At 34.6% G+C, this 19507-nt stretch overlaps 4 protein-coding genes and 1 long non-coding RNA gene across 8 annotated transcripts; 2 read left to right on the top strand and 3 right to left on the bottom strand.

The window, feature by feature from the left end:
- Positions 1-230: 230 nt before the first annotated feature.
- On the bottom strand, positions 231-10088 carry LOC109595500 (constitutive coactivator of PPAR-gamma-like protein 1 homolog). Of its 2 annotated transcripts, XM_020010864.2 has the most exons (11): positions 9809-10086; positions 9170-9437; positions 6857-7143; positions 6163-6801; positions 5178-5274; positions 4953-5126; positions 4636-4896; positions 3717-4412; positions 3274-3659; positions 2823-2905; positions 231-2653 (listed from the first exon to the last, which is right to left on the bottom strand). In XM_020010864.2, the coding sequence occupies exons 2-11, from the start codon at positions 9378-9380 to the stop codon at positions 2527-2529; spliced, it is 2961 nt and encodes a 986-aa protein (XP_019866423.2). In that variant the 5' UTR covers positions 9381-9437; positions 9809-10086; the 3' UTR covers positions 231-2526. The 2 variants fall into 2 exon arrangements, with proteins under 2 accessions (XP_019866423.2, XP_049824016.1); XM_049968059.1 differs by lacking the exon at positions 2823-2905 and having other exon boundaries at positions 2515-2653; positions 9809-10088.
- Positions 10089-10657: 569 nt separating this feature from the next.
- Positions 10658-12906, top strand: LOC109595503 (putative cystathionine gamma-lyase 2). Of its 3 annotated transcripts, none has more exons than XM_020010868.2 (6): positions 10658-10737; positions 11405-11566; positions 11675-11962; positions 12020-12284; positions 12335-12662; positions 12721-12906. In XM_020010868.2, exons 2-6 carry the CDS (start codon positions 11411-11413, stop codon positions 12860-12862), a joined length of 1179 nt encoding a protein of 392 aa, XP_019866427.1. In that variant the 5' UTR covers positions 10658-10737; positions 11405-11410; the 3' UTR covers positions 12863-12906. The 3 variants fall into 3 exon arrangements, with proteins under 3 accessions (XP_019866427.1, XP_019866429.1, XP_019866428.1); XM_020010870.2 differs by having other exon boundaries at positions 10679-10737; positions 11394-11566; XM_020010869.2 differs by lacking the exon at positions 10658-10737 and having other exon boundaries at positions 11283-11566.
- A 55-nt stretch (positions 12907-12961) lies between these two features.
- LOC109595502 (deubiquitinase MYSM1-like) lies at positions 12962-16195 on the bottom strand. The gene is made up of 9 exons (XM_020010867.2): positions 16053-16195; positions 15223-16000; positions 14528-14905; positions 14310-14466; positions 14109-14254; positions 13901-14056; positions 13444-13847; positions 13184-13394; positions 12962-13129 (listed from the first exon to the last, which is right to left on the bottom strand). The coding sequence occupies exons 1-9, from the start codon at positions 16121-16123 to the stop codon at positions 13022-13024; spliced, it is 2409 nt and encodes an 802-aa protein (XP_019866426.2). The 5' UTR covers positions 16124-16195; the 3' UTR covers positions 12962-13021.
- Positions 16196-16672: 477 nt separating this feature from the next.
- On the bottom strand, positions 16673-17753 carry LOC109595482 (uroporphyrinogen-III synthase-like). The gene is made up of 3 exons (XM_020010833.2): positions 17312-17753; positions 16991-17256; positions 16673-16938 (listed from the first exon to the last, which is right to left on the bottom strand). Exons 1-3 carry the CDS (start codon positions 17691-17693, stop codon positions 16813-16815), a joined length of 774 nt encoding a protein of 257 aa, XP_019866392.2. The 5' UTR covers positions 17694-17753; the 3' UTR covers positions 16673-16812.
- A 272-nt stretch (positions 17754-18025) lies between these two features.
- Positions 18026-19279, top strand: LOC109595483 (uncharacterized). The gene is made up of 5 exons (XR_002191301.2): positions 18026-18068; positions 18125-18361; positions 18414-18805; positions 18862-19002; positions 19060-19279. It is a non-coding gene; the product is annotated as an uncharacterized LOC109595483 (long non-coding RNA).
- Positions 19280-19507: the final 228 nt, after the last annotated feature.

Below are 19507 nucleotides of genomic sequence, written 5' to 3'. Positions count from 1 at the left end.
TATCCAGTCAAGTAGTACAGGTTCATATTTTTAATATATTTCAATACATGTGTTTAAAGTAATATATTTATTTTTAACATGCGACAAAAAAATGAAATTTATGAAATAATTTACACAATTTAATTATAAATTATTATTTGGTAAATAATGATTATTTTTTTATTTACATTAAGTGATACCTTTCATTTGACGTTGGGGATTGTTTAAGGAAGAAATAAATAATACATCAATTTAATGGTTCATTTGTATATTATATATTAAACAAACTCTTTCAACTGCACAGAATTACTCGCTAAAATCCTTCTGTCTTACATCCGTAGTTCTCATCATCTGCCCACAAATACTAAATACAAAGGTTTCTGTTGCCCATTTTCAAAAAACTGTCTAACAGTTGAACGGTTATGTTTTTATAATTTTTTTTATTTTATTTTACCTTTATATAAGTTGAATTACAAGAAAAAAGTGAAAATTGAATTCACGGTGATCTCAGAAGGTACATCAAGACAATACTAGCGGACAAGTGTGAATATATTTAACATGAATATAAGCAATCAAAAAACGGCCAAAATCGTGAAGAATGATCGGTTACGTTTTTAATCGAGAGGAGCCATTATATTGTCCCAAGTGTTTTCCAAAATCACAATTACGCAGTACTATTTCTAAGTATTTATATTTTAATCATAATAAGAATAATAAATTGCATGGATGCCCTCTCACCCACAGAGCCAATATACACATATATATCAGAAATACAATGTTAAATATCTTTGAATATAGTGAATTACGAACAAAACAAAAAAAAATAAGAAAAAAAACTTCATAAATATGCTACGATTCCAAATATCTCTAAATATGTTAAGCATTAGAATATACTATTATTAATAAGATTATGATTATTTAAACAATTAAGGAGGCCAGTCATTTCACAATTAACTTCATTGTAACGTGGGGCAAAAAATTAATCACGGGAAAACTCAAAGTGACCTCCCCAAACGAAATATTGAAACATTCGCTTATAAACTAAAATAAAAAGCAACCATACACAAAATAAAAAGAGGATGTGAATAAAAAAAAGCGAATGTAAAACTCATCAATTAGTAAATGACGTAAACGCAGGACAAATTTTACAAATAAATAGAGTATATAGTTTTCACGAACAATTACTAGAATTTCATCCGGCTTGGATTGTTTTTTTAATATTTTTCTCTAAGATAATAAATCTATACCATTTGTGTGAGCTAAATATAATTGTAATTCAAGGACTACAACGTGTTTTGTTTGATAAACAGCTACATAAAATATTGAATCTTTTCCGTGGTTTTTTCTTTTGTCAAGCAATGATATTTATTTTCTGGTTTAAAACAAGAATCCTTTTTTGATTCATTTAATACAAATATCTTTCACTTTGTTTTTTCATTTTTTGGAGTTCAGTGGAGTTTTTCAAAGCTATATTGTCTTCTATGAGCAATAGCGCAGTTCTGAACATTCACAAAATTTCATAGTCTATAGAATAGTTAATACTTTTTCCGTTATCGCAAATGTGCCTGAAATTTTAGAGTCACTAACAGAAAAAGTAAATTCCATTCAACAGTAAGACTGATGCAATATCATCATTACATAAATATTGTGCATGTATATTAATCGGGCAATATTGTTTACGAAATTCACATACCAAGTTGTAATGGACATTCGGTTTGTCAATATTATTTGTATAATAAAACACTCAATACAGTTACATCAATGTAAACTACCTGAATTCATGAATGAGTTTCTAAAACGGCATGCAATTTGGAATGCATATGTTGAATTAGAAGAGAACACAAACAAACAGTATTGGCAGCAACTGTATTGAGTTGAAAATGCAAAAAGGCCATACCTGTATGTTTTGTCCAGTTTTATTAAATCATTTTTCAAATATTACACCGAAAGGTCATCGAATATATATATTATATAGCGAACCATCATCATAACCTTTTCATTCTGATCACATTGACGACGTAGATTGTAACTAATTAATTTCATTCATAATAAAACTTTAATTAAAATGTACGCCGCCTTATTTTTATCAATCAATCAACAGATCTAACGTATAAATACCATAAATATGATCACAGTTGCACTCTTGGAGCGCTCTCTCAGTCAATATATAATTATAACAGTTGTAACAAACATAGAAAAATATACATATGCTTTCAAACAATCAGTCTGCAGACCATCTGAACACAGCTCAGCAGTGTCAATGTCCTCCTTTTTATCAATAACGTCTTTCCATAAACAAGTATATCCGACTTAAACCTAGCCAACAACACCGGCGGCACTAACACTGCTCATGGGTTTTAATTAAAAAATCTATACTGTCTTTTATATCGTTGTCATTCTATCGTGAGAACAGTCACAGTCACTGTAATCGAGTCCGAACTATAATAAATTCCGAGGTCGTCCACCAGATTAAAACATATTCGTAGAAGGGATAGGGAGGAAATGGGGTTTATGGGGTAGACGAGAGGAGCACACTAAAAAACGATTTTAGTTGGTCTCCAATTGGGGAACAGGTGCGTCGCCCTGGCCCTTGTGCTCGGGAGTTTTGGTGCATTCCTCCAGTTTCGTCGTGCCAGAGCTGCCCGTCCTATCTAACTTCGATCCGACCTCGTCACTGAAAACGATTTTTTATAGAACGGGCACTTATTCGACCGCCCACTAATTCGTTCAATGATCAGATTAGCTTTTCTCTGATTGATTTATTGAGTAACAACTGAATAATTATTATTATATTCGGAGAATAGCTCACCTAGTCATCCAACTTTTATGGACAAATAACATACCCATTATCATTTTTAACAGTTACGACTATTCCCCGTGGTAATTGAGTTTTGTTAGATTTGTTAGTGTTACGCTTTTTGTTTGCCTGCGAAGAAAACCTGCGATTAGTAACAAACTTACAAGCCAGGAATTAACATGTTTAAAGCAATTATGATGTTGCACAGATGAGGGAGGTTCATGCAAAACCAGACATCTTCACGCATACTGTGAATATTTGTCACGATTCTAATAATTCCCTCATTCAGCTAAAGTCAAACATACACAAAAACAAACCATTTAATAAATCAGATAAAACTTTTATCTGATGTATTCTAATAGTTTCAGTTGTAATTCATGATTGAAAACTTTATGAGGGCGTTCTTTAAAATCACCTCATTTTAAATTTTGATATTCATTATTGAAAAAACCCATTAAAATTTAAATAAAACATGCAGTACATTAAGAAACACTTACCGGATTTTTTCTGTTATTAACCGGATAGGTCGGCGGCCCACCCGATCCCCCAAGCTTCCTCTGTCCTCTGCCCCTTCCGCCGTAGTGGTTAAACCCTCCGCCATGAAGTTGTGCAGGTCCTGAACCTCCACCTCTGCCCCGACCACCCATGTTATACCCGGAAGCTGCCATTCCGGCGCCAGCGCCACCGGCTCCGCCCTGACGAGGCGGCTGATGGAAGCCGTAGTTGGCGCCCCAGGAGCCGACTACGACGCCGGCAACTTGCAGCTGCCCACCCCTGGACGGAACCGGACGTTGGTGTCGCATCGGCGAGGGTCCGGTTCTGCTCGAAGGTAAGAGCATTGTTGGCAGACAGTGTGGTGGCGGTATGCCCTGACGCATCATACCTGTAAAGGATGTTATTTTAGAATTGAATACTAGTAATCGTTGGAAATGATAACTACCTGCTGAGTAAGGTGGTTGAATGGGCATCTTGGCAAACTTGACGTCCAAACCCTCCAAAATAGCTTTCCTCATGCGTTCCACCTTGAAAACCCGATCCATATAATTTTCGCACACCTCCAGAAGACTTTTGGCCTGCGCCGATCTGTTCAAGGTGTGATGGAACAACTTCCCGTCGAAATACAGCCAAGGACAGCACATAAGCCAGGGCAACGGAGCACCGCAGGCGTCGTTCGCCAGCAGTGCCATGTCGACGCCTTCCATGAACAGAGCGGCCAGTTGGACGCCGCGGCTTGTCACCATGTTTAGCGTCAACTCTTGCAGGTACTGCGGATTCATAAGGTTCGGGTTGAAGGCGTGGCATAAGAAGGCGTCGAGCTCGTTTCTGCGCAGCACCGGCCTGTCCTGCGACATGATGTAGCGCAGCACGCACGCCATTATTAACATATGATGGGGCACGTGGCTGGTGTTCAGGATGAGGGGCGTGTCGGAGTTGAGGCAGGAGAGGAGAGCGCGCATGCGACGCCGTTTGTCGTCGACGGAAGGTCCGAACCACAACCGCTGCAGTGTCGGTACGGCCCACGGTAGCGGTTCAGCTTTCAGTTCCTCAGGATATTGGTAAGGGTTGGAGCGCGTGTACACCCACTCTTTGACTACGATTTCAGGTTGGGGACTGTTTTCCGGGATCTCTCCGGACTCTGAAAGTAATGAAAGATGATCGTAAGTTGATTATTTAAAATTGTTTAAAGTAACTAAGTTATTTCAATGTAATCCACGTTTCTTTAGAGATAACAAAAAAGTATTGCCATCCCTATTGCATCATGGATAAAGTCAATCTTGCTTCCTATTTCAACAAATTTGTACTTATAAAACAAATATGTAATTCTAAGGAAGCACACACAATTAACCACACAAAAGTACCTTTTTTCTGGGCGTGGACGTAACGCAAGTGGTGTAAATTAAATAATACGGCGTAAACGTGTTGTCTAAGGTTTTGGTAAATGTCGTGAATGGGTGGAATTTCTCGGTTTCCCTCGTCCTCCATCAAACATGGTAACCGAACTTCTTGAGTGCTGAGAACGTGTAAAATCATAGGTGCCATCAGGCCCTTCTGGTGACGAAGGGAAGCTGTCCTTAAAACGTCCGGTGATACCGTTGGTGTTACTATATTTGAACTAGTTGCTGTGGATAAAAATAACGTCACACAACGAAAATTAAATTTTTTATTTTGACCTTACAATTGGTTAACTCTGATGAATGTTTTGGTGAGGATGGTTGGCTGCTGGTACTGGAGCTACCCATCAAATTGCTTTTATTATTTGACTGACAACTGGTGGTACTTCGTCCACTGGACAACGACCCATTCGATAGTCCATTAAATCGTGAAGTATCCGATGAATAATTTGAATCATCTATAAAATTTGTTAAGTAAACTCAGTTGAAGGCTTTAAAATTTTTATTACCGTTTTGTAAGTCTTTTATGGTATCTGATTCCAGTCCTTCCAAGTCTGTTATAACAGTGTTTGCGGTAGCTTCAATGTACTTCTGCATACTTTCTTGCTGTGAATAAGTACACTAAAATTAATTAAAGGAAAAAGGCCATATCGATCATTAATCGAATTATGGATGTTTTAAAAATATTATGATTATGTAGTGTACAATACATTATCTAGTACATTAATTTAATATTAAAAATGACAAAAAAATTGTTTTTTATACTAATGTCAATTATTTGTCAGTTTTAATTATTTTAAAAATAAATTTTCAATTTATTCCAGAGGAATGTACCCATAACTTCTTAAAAATAACAACAATAAATGTTACTTTTAATCCATCATGGGTATAATTAATTTGGCTTCCATTTTGAACAAACTCATAAGAGTTACATGAATTTGTAATTCCGAAGAAGCCTATCAGTTACCTAATTTAACTACTTACTTCCAGTTATATCATTTCAGAGGCAGTTTTTTTAAATTTTAAATAATTTTATGGATTCAATAAATTATATATATTTTTTTTGTTTTTGACATTTTTTAATGAAGTATTATGAATATACAATTGAAAGTACCTTTTGTGTTTATCAAAATTAACCATAGTACATATTGTATCAGTTGTATTGTAAAAATTAATAAATTAAATTTATACTATTTGTTATATCTTGGTTAAATAATTTTAAGGATTTAACAATAAAATATATCTATTTGAGGCGACATTTTAGGAATATATAATTGGAATTATTCATTAATTTTGTGTTTATCAAATTTATTTTCATAGTAAAGGCAGTCAACAATAAATTAAATTTTAAATATTTGACTTGTTTTCTATCTTAATTACTCATGAACCAAAGTCGCAGGAATATGTAAGTTAAAGTACCTATTGGCATTCATATTTATCAAAATTCTTGTCATTAGTAAACATATAAACTCTAAAGTATTTTTATTAACTCACCTCTTGTTCTGTGGTTTCAGATGCAAAGCCAGACGTGTCTAAGTCGTGATCCTCTACCTTGTTGGTGCAGTTCGCCGTCACGGTGGCGGTTGTGGTTTGTGGGGCAGTTTTCTTTTTGTCCGCGGGATTGACGACGGGCGTACAGTACTTCAAAAAACCGCTGGCAGTGCCGTTGAGATAGTATTGTACTGATTGTCTAAATTTAGAGGCTCTCTTATCATCCGAGCTACCGAACACGGCAACGACCAGAGCCTCCATTTCTGAGGGTGGCGGCAACGTTCGAACGAATCGTGCCAGGATTTCGATATTGGATTCCGGGCCCGATTCGGGCGAGACTTTCGTTATGTTCAACTGTTTGTACAGGTCTTGTAAATCGCTTTCGGGTAAAAGAAAATTGCCCAATAGGGCGGCCATAACGCAGACTTGTTCCTGGGTGATTTTCAGCGTTTTAGTCAGTTCACTTATCATATATTCTTTGGTTTCGATTGATCCCTTGTATGTGAGTTTCAGATTTTCCGACGAGAAATAGCGGGGCGGATCGAAGGCGGCGTACTCGGCGTCGTCCGCTAACAATCCGTGGAATCCGTATTCCCGACAGTATGCGATCACTTCCTGGTGGTGATCGTCCATTGTACACATCTAGAATCAATAATAAAGTGAGACACTCCATCAGATAACTGAAGCAGATACGTACCACAGTAACACCTAAATGTCTAAGAGCCATCCTGAGCGAGGATCTGATGCAGGTTGGTGCCGTCCACCAGATCTTCGGCGGCGGTGTGGCTTTGGTGTTGATATGCTTCAGCACCATGCCGACCTTTTGTCGTACGTTCGCCTGTTCGGCCACCCATTCGCTCATGCGACACTGTTCAATTGTGCCGTTGAAGACTGCGGCCAGTTCGATGTTGCCGCGTTCGAGAGCTCGGGTCAGTAACGAGAGGAACTGCACCATGCGGTTCCACTGGCCACCGCATGCCCAATCTGAAATGAATTATTTAAGATACAAAATTAATATATTGATTATTATTTTCTATCAATTCTTAAAAAATACCACTTTATTTGTTTAAAATTCTTGTGCATTTTCATTAATTTATAAAATATAGAAATTCACAAAAATAATTTATTCTGTTACTTATAGTAGTGGCAATAAGTATAGCAACTTATTAAAATATATTATTATACACATTATTTTTCTGTTATTGTTGTATCTACTATGCAACTCATTAATCTAATTTTATTCTTCCAAAAATGACCTATTTTTCAATGGACAAAATTGTAGCAACTTTTTACTTTATGGTCTTTAATTGTTCTCTGTGAAATTAAATCCCATATTTACTAGTGGTCTTTTGCTGTGTGATTATTTAATCATTAGTCAAGGTAAAATTGTAAGAAAAATTATAATTCAGCCTTACCAAGACTGAAAGAGACAAGAAAAGATGGTTAAGAGTTTGCAGATAAACAACTCAATTCTTTTATATATTATTAAAATATTTGTTCAAAAGAAAATCGATAACTGGATAATTTCAATGTCAAAAAGCAATCCAATCCTATTGACAACTGAAATTAAAGCCAACCTGGAGGAAATGGGACTTGCTGAAATTAGTCCAAGGACTGTGAGAAGATGATTAGTGAATGGGGGTTCATTTGACCCCACATGAAAAACCCTGGTTTCTACTAAATATGTCCTCTGACTTGCTTAGGATAACATTCACTGAATCACAGAACAGAACAGAACAGACGAGCAATTTTTAGTAACAAGTCTAAATTCAATTTATAATATATATATTGATGCTTCTGCTTATGTTAGACTTGTTAGGGACAAAATTACATAAAAAGTTTATTATAACCTTTGGGATAGACATATTAGACAGATTTGTGTTCAAGGATATATTGAACAACAATATGCTTCTATATATTGAAGAAATGATGTTCTTAATAAATGTCTTTTAAAATGAAAATGATCCCAAACATATCCAAAATTGTGGTAAACTGGTTAAAAGACCAAAACATCTATGTTTTGTCTTGCCCATCTAAATCTCCAGACATCAACCCTACAGAAAACATTGGAGAACACGTTTGTAACCATATTAACATAAAAATATTACAAATTTAAATCACAATAATTCAAGAAACTTAAAGGAATATAGATTATAAAACAAAAAATTTTTAATTTAATCATTAAAAATCTCTTTCATAATTAAATTGTTATAATTATATCCAGCCCAATTCAGAAAAATATATATATATATATATATATAACATTTTTTAGAATAAGAATATGGTAGTTTTTATAATACTGTATAAAACAATAATAAATTAATATTATTTTAACAGTTTATATTAAATAAAAATTTGCTAATAATGACCAATACTGAACATTTCTTATAATTCATTCTAAGTCAAGTTTGAAAGATAGATATCATGAAAGTTTATTTGTTATAGAAGTTTTTATAGTATTACCTAATAAAATCTATTCAAAGGTATGCAAAAATCTTAAATATAATATTCTAAAATCACCTAAACATAAGGACAAGTAAAATTCCATTGTTTTATTTTAAACGAAAATTTACTTGCATTTAATAAATTTAAAATTTATATTTAAGGTTTTTTTTGTATGACTGAACTAAATATTTTCATTAAAGAAGACTTTTTATAATATCTGAGTTGAAATAAAAATAATTAAACTTGAAGAAAGGTTAACTTGATTTAAATGGAATAATAAATAAAACAAATATAATACAATTACTCTCATAAGTGGCACACCCTGCATTTTATTAATTTAGCTTAAAATGTAAATACTTTTAGATGAATTTTTGACAAAAATATAACAAAGATATAAACTTTGAGGTTGTCAGTATTAAATGCTCAACTGAAGTGGTAGTTGAAATTGTCAGTTGTTAGTGAGGTTATTATTTAAATATAAAATGACAACTGATTGTACTATATCTTATAAGACTATTTATGTTGAATGCTTATTTACAAAAATGCATGTCAAGTAAATATTCACCTGAGAAATATCCTCCATATAACCTGTCCAAACAATCTTCAGCATCAATGATGAGTTTCAACTTATTGCCAATGGGCCTAATTTTGCGGTTGGTGTTGTGCGGTTGCTGTCGCTGCGTAACATTCCTGGCAATTTTAATTAAATCCACCGAAACTGCTCCCCTGTCCAAACTGGAGCTTTCCAAAAACGTTTGCAAATCACCGACACCCATTTTCGTTAAATCCTCTCAACACATCAGTCCGGATCACATCAGTTGTACATGTTAATTCTGCAACGAATCAACGGTTGTTATACCAGCGGTCGCACGTAAACCGTGCAAAAACATTCTTTCATTATGAAACGGGAGCCGCCATCATGGCGACACCATTCCGGCGTAAAATTGTTGCCATTTCCCACGTATTTTCGCGGTGATCGCGTGCGAAAACACCTGGTGCCGGTTCGATTGAGCACTATCGTGACAAATCAACCAACAATCGTCCCACCGTCAAAAAACCAAACGCGTCCGAAGGCGAAACGTCACATCCAGGACGCCTGGACGATTGTTGGTCGGCAGCAAAAACGCCGGCAACAATACGGCACCGACGAACGCGACAATGGGAAACCGGCGGCGGATTTTGCGGCCGGACAATCGCTACTTACAGCATCAACGTGTCCCAAGTGACATTTCCACACTTCCTGATTAATCCAAATTAATAAATTACATGTTTTCCTGGTGCACGAACGAAATGTTTACCGGATACTGGGGCTTGTACAGCGCGCGCATGTCGGATGTGGCACTTGTTTCCACGTTCAAAATATCGGGCGCCAATTCGGCCCCGTGGTGCTTCGCATTCCGACCTAAAATATCAAAGACATGTTGAAGATAATAGACTTACATGACACTGCGTCAATTCTACACAGACTTTCGGTCATCTTAACTGCTCAGTTTTAATAAACCCACACGTTGTTTAACAAATTTATGTGTTTAATTGATAATTTAGGGGCGTTAATTGAAATTGTAAATAAAAGGAACTCACTGAAAATTATGCCGGTTAATGTTGGAATGGATGCGAAATTTTCGGCTTGGGTTTGAACCACGTAAACTTAGTAAATAAATAGATTAATAAATTAAAATTAATGTGATACGACCTTCGTTTGCCGGGCGGCTACATGTTATGTAATAGTAGAGGGCGGGAATTTGAATTTTAAAATCACCGTCAATAAAAAACCTTGCATTTTAATTAACTTATAATTAATTAATAGCATAAACTCCTATGGAAAGTTAAAAGTAATTTAAGAATGTTAAAAAAGTAATTTTGGTATTTAATAATATATACGCAAATTAATACGTTCAGCATGCAAATAATTGTCAGATATTTAATTAACAGCTTTTCGTTAATTATTTACGATAAAATTTCAAAAGTCTTTTTATCATACTTATGTTCCAGATTATAATTTGAAAAAATTATGCTAAAAATCACTTAATAACTCCCTGTAGTTATCAAGGTCGTGGTGTTGCGGTGTTGGTAGGTTTTCTATGGTTGGTCCCAAAAGATTATAAAATTAAATAAATATAATAACTAAACAAGGTGCGTAGATCGATTGATAAGAAAAAATATGTGTTTAGACACGAATATGTATGACATAATTTACTCACTAACGCTTTGTTGGCCCAATTTTATGTGAAAAATAAACAAAACCTATCCACGTGTCAGCTCACCTGTTAATTGGGTGAAAAAGGTTAACAATGGACTGTTATCGTATTTAAAATTGTGTTTCTGCATTGTAACAATTAGCTTGCCTAGTTTTTGTCCAATTCTGATTTATCTTTTAATTTGTTGATGGTCATTGTCATTGAAAAACCAAACGGTTGTCGCCATGTTACGTAATCAAGGCGCGAATTTTTAAATATTAAGTAAACGTAATTTTATCAGATTTATTGACCGCATGAAATAGCATAATTTTATCAATGTTTAATTTCACAATAAATAATCAAATTTCGCACACAGATATCTAAAGCTTTGTGGAGATGAATCTGATGCAACAACAATTACTTATAATCCCCATTATTGGCATTAACCAACCTTGAAAACATTTAGTACCGATTAATAAAACCCAGATAATACGCTCCACAATATTGAGTCAATTCAGTCGCTTTGAGTACTTGGTGAATGTATGTGATTTGTGCGGCTCTTCTCCGATAAAAATTAGTTGACAAAAAATAAACATATATTATACCACGCAGCTGTATTACAGACGACAATGGCTCAACAATCTGATCATCTTCCACCCCCGAAAGGATTCGCAACCGCCGCCATTCACCACGACCAAGAACCGGAGAAATGGGACTCGATGGCCGTAGTCACACCTCTGGTTACCTCCACAACTTACAAACAATACGGACCCGCCGATTTTAAGGTATATTTTCATTCGTTAATTTAATTAAAATATGTTAGGTTCTAATTGCAAAATATCTGTTGCAATGATGTTATTCGTTCTGTTATCTATTGCTCAAGTATGTTGTAGAAATATGAATACTCCCGGTCAGGAAACCCGACGAGAGATGTGCTGGAGAATGTTTTGGCGAAACTTGATAACGCCAAACACGGATTATGCTTTGCGTCAGGTTTAGGGGCTCAATCAGCCATTATCGGCATGTTAAAGGCCGGCGACCACCTAATTAGCGGCGACGACATCTACGGCGGCACCAACAGGCTGTTCAGCAAAGTCGCCAGCAAATTCGGAGTCGAAACCTCTTACGTCGACCTGTCGGACATCAGTAACGTGGAAAATGCCATCAAACCCAACACCAAGGTATAATTCATTTATTGTAACAATTAGCAAACATTTAATGAGTACTGTTTGTTGTAGTTGATGTGGCTGGAGACGCCAACCAATCCTACGTTGAAAGTTTTCGACATTAAAGCCATCTCTGAAATTCTCAAAAAGAAGAACATAATCCTGGTTGTGGACAACACCTTTTTGACTCCTTACTTTCAACGACCGTTAGACTTTGGAGCCGACATTGTCGCCTACTCTTTGACAAAATACATGAACGGTCACTCAGACATCATCATGGGAGCCGTAACAACCAACAATGATAAGCTGTTTCAAGAACTGAAGTTCCTCCAAAACTGTAAGCATTAACATTAATCTGGTTGTATGTACTTAATAATAAAATTGTAGCTATGGGAATTGTGCCATCGCCATTTGACTGCTACCAAGTTAACAGGAGTTTAAAAACCCTAAACTTGAGAATGCAGCAACACAGCAAAAACGCACTGGCCGTTGCCCAATACTTGGAATCTCATCCGAAAATCGACAAAGTAATTCATCCTAGTCTCCCAAGCCATCCGCAACATGAAATCACCAAAAGACAGACAAGCGGTCACAGCGGCATGGTAACGATATACCTCAAAGGTACACTGGAGCACTCTAAAAAATTCCTTCAGTCGTTGAAGCTGTTCACACTTGCCGAAAGTTTGGGAGGATACGAGAGTTTGGCCGAACTACCGTAAGATTCCATCTGAGTTTTTGAATAAGTGCTTTTGTCTAATGGAAGATGCTTTTAGATCTGTAATGACCCATGCGTCGGTCCCACCAGAACAGAGAAAGGTCCTAAACATAACCGATTCGCTGGTGCGTCTGTCCGTTGGTCTTGAAGACATTGAAGACATTATCGCCGATTTGGCACAAGCTTTAGATCAGATCTAATTTATTTAATACAACACTGCCCTAAATAAACATTATTGATTTTATTTATAGTGTTGTTTTCTTTAGGAATGGAGGAGAGGATTTATATATACAAAGCAGTTTTAAATTAAACCGTATTCATTTTAATTAATTAAATATATAATAAAAATATAAAATTTATTACTTATATTTACTGGTAATCTCAATGATTCCTTGAATAATACTGTCGCACGTCATTTTGCTGAAGTTTCCGCACTTAGCTAAATGCATTCGCACACTATAAATGAACTGTAAAACAATTCAAACATTATGAGGTAATCCAGAAAAATTAACAACAAATACCTTATCCAAAAATGTGATGCTTGTATCCTGAAAGTACGGTTTATCCAAAGAAATTTTGCTTCCTAAGGGTCCATCCTTCTCAACTTCCAAAACTCTGGTCATCTCCATCAAAAAGTCCTCCACAACAAATTCATTAGACAAAACGTTGACTTGAAATTTGTAAGGCACAAACTGGTCTTCAAAATTGACCTTTTTATCAACAATCATACACCTAAAACACCTACATTAATTTACACCTCTATTAAAACATCCCGTCATACCTATAAGGTGAAGCAATTAAGGCACCATTTAAGCTGAACGGCGACAGAATAACCCCAATGCAAGGCCGTTTGTTACCGATCCACTGCTGGACCGACTGTTGGGTCTCCAAGTCCTGCTGAGACGGCTCTGGTGCAAAAGTCGGATGCGAATGAAACCAGCCGAGAATGTCCAAGCCTTTGCTGTCGATTAATTCGGCCGCTTTGGCTTGAGATATAGGACACATGTCGCAGTGGGTGGCCGACGAAGCGATGTTCTTGCAAGTCTCGTAGTGGGTTATTTCGAGTATCCTTTCTGTTGAGTTCCAGTGGCCGGCCACCAGACCCATTACCTCGGTCAAATTTGTGTGTGCGTGGAAGTCCATTTTGAGCAAGGCGGACAGGTGAATGTTAAGTGTGTAGTCTTGCTGTAATTAATTAAGAATTATAAGAATGCCTATCAAGTGGAATAGTTACATACTGGTTTCTCGTCAGTGAAAGGTCGGCAAAAGATAAGGCGAACTGAGGGCTTTTTCACGTATAAACGCTGTTTAACCGCTGGCTCTTCATTGACGATTGTGGTGTTGATAATTTCTCCGTTCTCGTCGTGGGTTAAAGTGCAGCCGCCTTCACCATCCTAAAATAAAACCGTATAATAAATGTGATTATGGATGGTTAAAATTATTAACATTTGCAAACTTCTTTTTTATCCTAGGTCTGCTCCCTAATTCACTGCTTCTGACACCTTGCTTGACTAGTTCTTTGACCGATTTATTTTTCTGCGGAGCATGCGTTTGTAACATATCATACAAGGGTCTAACATATTTCATTTGTTCTGAAAATAATATATATTAAAAATATATTATTATGCCAAACAACAATAAACCTACCACAACCAAAATTGATTGCTCCAATTTGCTCCAGGAAATAGTGCACCCTTCCTATACAGTTGACATCCCCACAAGACTTTAAGCCTTGCCTCACTGATGTTTTGGTTACATAAGTAGGTTTGTTACTTTTCCATGTGTTTATTATATAATTTCTTATCTGTAATAACAATTTTGGCAATAGTCATAGAGTATTATAATAAAATGAACTTGTTTGTTACCTTAAGGTATCTTTCTGGTGTTTTTGTGGTTCTACCTTCAAAGAATTCATTGTGAATGGCCTTTTCCAACTCAGTAATCTCATTTTCTACCAGACACACTTCTTCAGAAGGTTCATCTAAAAACAATAATTGCCTGACAGTTTCGTCACTATATGCAGATAAATCTATAAACTGCTTTGTATGTAAAGCATTATTTGATTCATTTATTTCTTCTGGCTCAGTCTTTATGTTTTCTTCTTCCTTTACTTCTACTTTATCAGGAATATTGTCTTTCATTTCAATTTCCTTGATATTTTGTACTTTTTGTTCCTCATCATCATCTTCAATATCAACATCTACATCTTCATCTGATTCATTTTCAACATTTTTTAGTTTAATCTGAAGAATTTAAAAGTTATGTACAATACATGTAATTTAGTTACCTTGTATTTAATTTTTATCAACACTAATATAAATGAAATAATCACAACCCATTTTTTTACTTAGAAAGTCATACCAATGAGTCATAAATAATGTTATCACATTCATTATAAATATATGGTATTCATAAATTCTTTTACTGATATAAACATATATATTACACATTCATTGACTAGTAATTCAAAATAAACTAAATAATTGCTAATGACTAATGGAGAAATTAAAGATAAGAAATTTATATTACATCTATTATTACTTAAAAATTTACCACTTACAATTTCCTCCCCATCAGAAATTGGAACAGCCAATCCAACACCAGTTGTGATTTCAACTTTTCTAGTCTCAACAATTTTCTTTTCATCATCTGTAGCTTTAACTTTATACTTCTCTTTGATTTTATGTTCTTTGTGTCGATTTATGTGCACAGACACCTTGAATTTGGATTTTAATTTTAGCTTTTTTTTAAATTCTTTGGGATTATTTTTCTGTGCCTTCAAATAATAAGATTTTAGTAAAGACTGGCCACTGGGAATGTTGCTGATCTCAGAGCTACTACTGTCTCCACTAAACGAATTGCTCTTTTTCCTTGCCCTTTTTGAAGAAATTGAAATTGAGGACTTGCCTGTACTTACAGCAGCAATGACTTCTTCAATACTTGCTGGTATTTCAGTATCATTAATAACATTGTCTTCTATTAAACAGCCACTAAATGTGCGACTAGCAGTCTGGTTCTCATTGTAAAAGTTCTTTAGGTAATACTTCACTTCTGAAGCAGATTTGGAGCCAATGAATTGCGATAGTCGTACATTACTTTTACCAAATATTTCAATGCCCCTTTCAAGCAAGTTTTTCTCTTTTTCAGTCCACCCACTTTCATCAGTGATGCAATTTTCAGTGGACACATGTCCAGAGGACTCATTTTCACCTGGGTCAGTTAATTCGCCAGTTGACTTGTACCAATTATCCGGGTTTGCACTCGGTTTGTCCAATAACCATTGGGGGTGAATTGTGTAGTCGCAGTTTAACAAGTCGGAATTTTCCGATACAAGTGATCTAAAACATTGAAGTTGAACGAACGACAAAAGGATGGTTTTTTTTAACTTACAAACAAGTATCACTTTTATAATTATCCAAATTAAAGTCGCCGAGAATGTCTATTTCGTCGTCTTCTGCCATTGTTATTGTTTAACACACAAACACACACTGTACAATCTGCGCTTCCAATCCAATTGGTCCCAAGTGACAACATTTCAAGGCCAAATATATACATTAATAAATAATTTTATAATTGTTCTTTAAATTATTTAATATTTATTTCTTGTAGAAATTATTTGAAAAAATTTATAATAATGCAAAATTAGCTTAAGCCAAATTTAAATTAAGAGCTTATCAAGTATGCAGTGACATCTATGAAAAATATCAATTTACTTTGTAGTTAACTAGGTTAACTATGAAAAGTTACTTAAGATATTGGTCAATAGATGTCGAACGTGTTGTTACATCAGAAACGTTTGGGAAATGCGTACGGTTAAAAATTTCCAATGTAAATGAATAAAAAAAGAGAATTATTAAATTATAAAGATGGTAGAGCACGTCCAACATTAATGAAAATATAAATATTCTTTTTCTGAAGTAGATACAACTCAAATTTATTTTTTTTTTACATAACCTTTGGTCTAATCGTGCTAGAATAATTAAATAATTATAATAAATAAATGATTATAGTTGTTACAAATGTAATGTTTAATATGTTTTAGCATTACTTATAAAAAACCTGTAGAATAAACAATTTTTACTGTATCATCATTCAATGGTTTCAATTAGTTTCATAACACTGTGTGTCAATATTGTTTAAATTATATTTATTAATGTTCTGTGTCCACTTTAACAGCTCTCAATATATCTTGAGGTGTAGGCTTTGTTGCAACTGAATATACATTGATCTCTGCTTCTTCAATGGCTTTGGCTGTTACTGGTCCAACTGCGACAAACTAAATATTCTCTCAAAATATGAAATTTAAACTAGTAATTTATTCAATTTACCTTAACCCTGTCAATGCATAAAGCTTTTTTAAAAAAATCAACACAACCATAAACTCCAGATGGACTAAAAAAAACAACAAACTCTGGTAATATTGTGCAATTATGAGTTGCAATTAATAACTCTTTATCTAACTCTGGATTTGTGATAGTATCATAAATACACACTCCTTCTATTTCCAGTCCTTGTTTGTTTAATTCTACTTTTAGGGTGTCAGTTTTTAAATTTCCATGAGGAAATAAAAATGGTTTATCACACCTATCGGAATCTAAAAATTATTAATTCATATAGAAATAAGTGAACAATTATATGAGATAAAATACTGGCAAGGATAATTTTGGATAAGTTGACAGCATTTCCCGATTCTTTTCCAACGCAATCCAGCTCCAACTTATCCAGGACATCTTTGTACGTTGTTTCACCAACCACATAATTTACTTTATGGCTCCATTCTTTGTTCAGTGTACCGGAATTTAAACTCAAACGTGTTGCTTCAACACACCTAGGGCTAGAGAATATCAGTCCGGAAAACTGTGACGGTTTTTCCAGTAGATCCTTTAAAACTTCCAAATTCTTGAAACCAAAATCCAATGTTTTGATAAGTTTAACCTCAAAATTATGTTCGGTCAGAATTGATTCGTATTTATCACTGGTACCTTCTGCAGGACGAGTTTTTAACAATAAGACAGAACTTTTGCGAATCATTTTGAACTGAATTAATTAATTATGTATTTTGTAAATAATCATTGTTGATTTGACGTAGAGATTTTTACATCTATAAGTTGTTTCAGGGTTGTATGATTTAAGTTGGTATTTACCGCGCTTTTATAAATTGGAAATTTAAAACATCATTTTATAATGTAAAAATCAGCCAAACTATTTTATTAATTTTAATTATGTAAATACTGGATTTTAGATATTGCCACTGATGGATTTTTTAAATAAACTAGACTGATTAATCCCGTTACTAAAATAAATGTTATTCTAGTAGGCGAATTGTTTTTGTTACTTAGTAACGAAAGTTAACTTGTTAAATCAAATACAAATCGAATTCAGTCTCTTCCCAGACCCAGTGGGAAGGTGAACAATTTATAATCTTCTAGTAAAGGTAAACATTAATATTTTATAAATTACAGATGACTAAAGGTTTGGCCCACGTGATATCTGGGCCCCCAGCTACTCGATTGACTAGGGGACAATTGCTTTTTCACGGCCTATTTCAATCGTTCATGTATATGTTGGTGCCCTTCGGTGCGCTTCTCATGACTCCCTGGCTGAGAAAGCGCAAGGAGCCCGAAGACACATCAACTGGTGAACCGGTTGAAAGGGCTGATAAAGAGTGCTCCAAATAAACGATGTGTGGCGCTACGTCGGTGAGTAACTATCATTTTGTAATAGTCTATAGTTAATCTTGACCCATTTTAGTTTATTATGTTGAGCCTCGCTTGTTAGTTAATAACTGGAATAATGTGTGTTTATGTTTATTGTTAATTGTTCACGTTGGTTCCTTGGATTCTCTTCTGCAATTCTGCTGAAGGTGCTTCTCTCATTACTCCCTGGATGGGAGAGCAAGGGATCCACAAAGGAATCGACTTATTAATAAAATGGTTGTAAGAAATTTTAAGGTGTGCTCCTGATAAGACGATTGACTACATTTCATCATAAACATATAATTGACCTCGTTAGCGGAATGATTATTTACAATTCTATATTGATTCCATGTGATCCTCTTCAAAAAATATAATTTAGAACAATTGTGCAATATTGAAGAATTTGTTGAAAAATTACTACGAAGAGCATCTCAAGGGATTTTAATTGTGAGTTATTATTCAAATAATTCTAAATTTACTATAGTAATTTGTGACAATTTCAGACACAATTGTAGTATTTGGTTGTTACAATTAATATAATAGTTTACTGCGAACTACCTCCTGATACTTTGTTTATTCAATAACTTAACAGTCCCAAGATTGAAGGAAATATTTTTAAAAATAACGAAGTATCTAGAGGTATGGTAAGTTTTATTCAATAATTTTCCAAGTACGAATTAATTAACGTTCCTTAATTTCAGCTTCAGCCGACGGCTTATATCAAAAAACTTTTGTGGACATTTCTTCCGGATATGCTTTCTTAATTGGAGCCCAAAAGGTGGAAATGTTTTCAATTCTGAAAAAAAAAAGAAAAAGAAATTATTTACACTGAAGAATAACTACATATTTAAAACTTATTTTGTCACACATCCCCCCCTATATTCCAGTTGTTTAAAAATAAATGTTAATGTTGCAATGGAACTACTGTTTTTTTTATTCTTAGTATTAAAAAAGTGTAGTTTTATGAATATTTCCACAATTGAACATTAAAGAACAATTAAAATAGACTTTTAATTCATAAGAGTTTAAATATCCTAACTCTCGAACATGAGTCTGACGTTCAGACCAATTTGTAAAACTTGGGCAATTCAAACATCATATTAGACGTACTAAACGGAAAAAAGTATGGCAAGAACCGAGACACAGGTC

The sequence above is a fragment of the Aethina tumida genome, chromosome 5 (assembly GCF_024364675.1).
Source record: "Aethina tumida isolate Nest 87 chromosome 5, icAetTumi1.1, whole genome shotgun sequence".
Lineage (NCBI taxonomy): Eukaryota > Metazoa > Arthropoda > Insecta > Coleoptera > Nitidulidae > Aethina > Aethina tumida.
The sequence above is the reverse complement of the archived record's forward strand: the minus strand, read 5'-3'. Positions and strand labels throughout refer to the sequence as shown.

What these genes read in the sequence shown, in the direction of transcription:
- LOC109595500 (XM_020010864.2), bottom strand. Translation starts at nt 9,380, where the DNA reads ATGGGTGTCGGTGATTTGCAAACGTTTTTGGAAAGCTCCAGTTTGGAC. An exon ending in CGTCCACGCCCAGAAAAAAG is followed by an intron (nt 4,413 to 4,635) that starts GTACTTTTGTGT and finishes CATTACTTTCAG; the next exon opens with AGTCCGGAGAGATCCCGGAA. An exon ending in TTAATAACAGAAAAAATCCG is followed by an intron (nt 2,906 to 3,273) that starts GTAAGTGTTTCT and finishes TTTTCTTCGCAG; the next exon opens with GCAAACAAAAAGCGTAACAC.
- LOC109595503 (XM_020010868.2), top strand. Translation starts at nt 11,411, where the DNA reads ATGGCTCAACAATCTGATCATCTTCCACCCCCGAAAGGATTCGCAACC. An exon ending in ACGGACCCGCCGATTTTAAG is followed by an intron (nt 11,567 to 11,674) that starts GTATATTTTCAT and finishes AGTATGTTGTAG; the next exon opens with AAATATGAATACTCCCGGTC. An exon ending in CCATCAAACCCAACACCAAG is followed by an intron (nt 11,963 to 12,019) that starts GTATAATTCATT and finishes TGTTTGTTGTAG; the next exon opens with TTGATGTGGCTGGAGACGCC.
- LOC109595502 (XM_020010867.2), bottom strand. Translation starts at nt 16,123, where the DNA reads ATGGCAGAAGACGACGAAATAGACATTCTCGGCGACTTTAATTTGGAT. An exon ending in TATAAAAGTGATACTTGTTT is followed by an intron (nt 16,001 to 16,052) that starts GTAAGTTAAAAA and finishes TCAATGTTTTAG; the next exon opens with ATCACTTGTATCGGAAAATT. An exon ending in TTTCTGATGGGGAGGAAATT is followed by an intron (nt 14,906 to 15,222) that starts GTAAGTGGTAAA and finishes TAAATTCTTCAG; the next exon opens with ATTAAACTAAAAAATGTTGA.
- LOC109595482 (XM_020010833.2), bottom strand. Translation starts at nt 17,693, where the DNA reads ATGATTCGCAAAAGTTCTGTCTTATTGTTAAAAACTCGTCCTGCAGAA. An exon ending in ATCCAAAATTATCCTTGCCA is followed by an intron (nt 17,257 to 17,311) that starts GTATTTTATCTC and finishes AATAATTTTTAG; the next exon opens with ATTCCGATAGGTGTGATAAA. An exon ending in TATGCATTGACAGGGTTAAG is followed by an intron (nt 16,939 to 16,990) that starts GTAAATTGAATA and finishes GAGAATATTTAG; the next exon opens with TTTGTCGCAGTTGGACCAGT.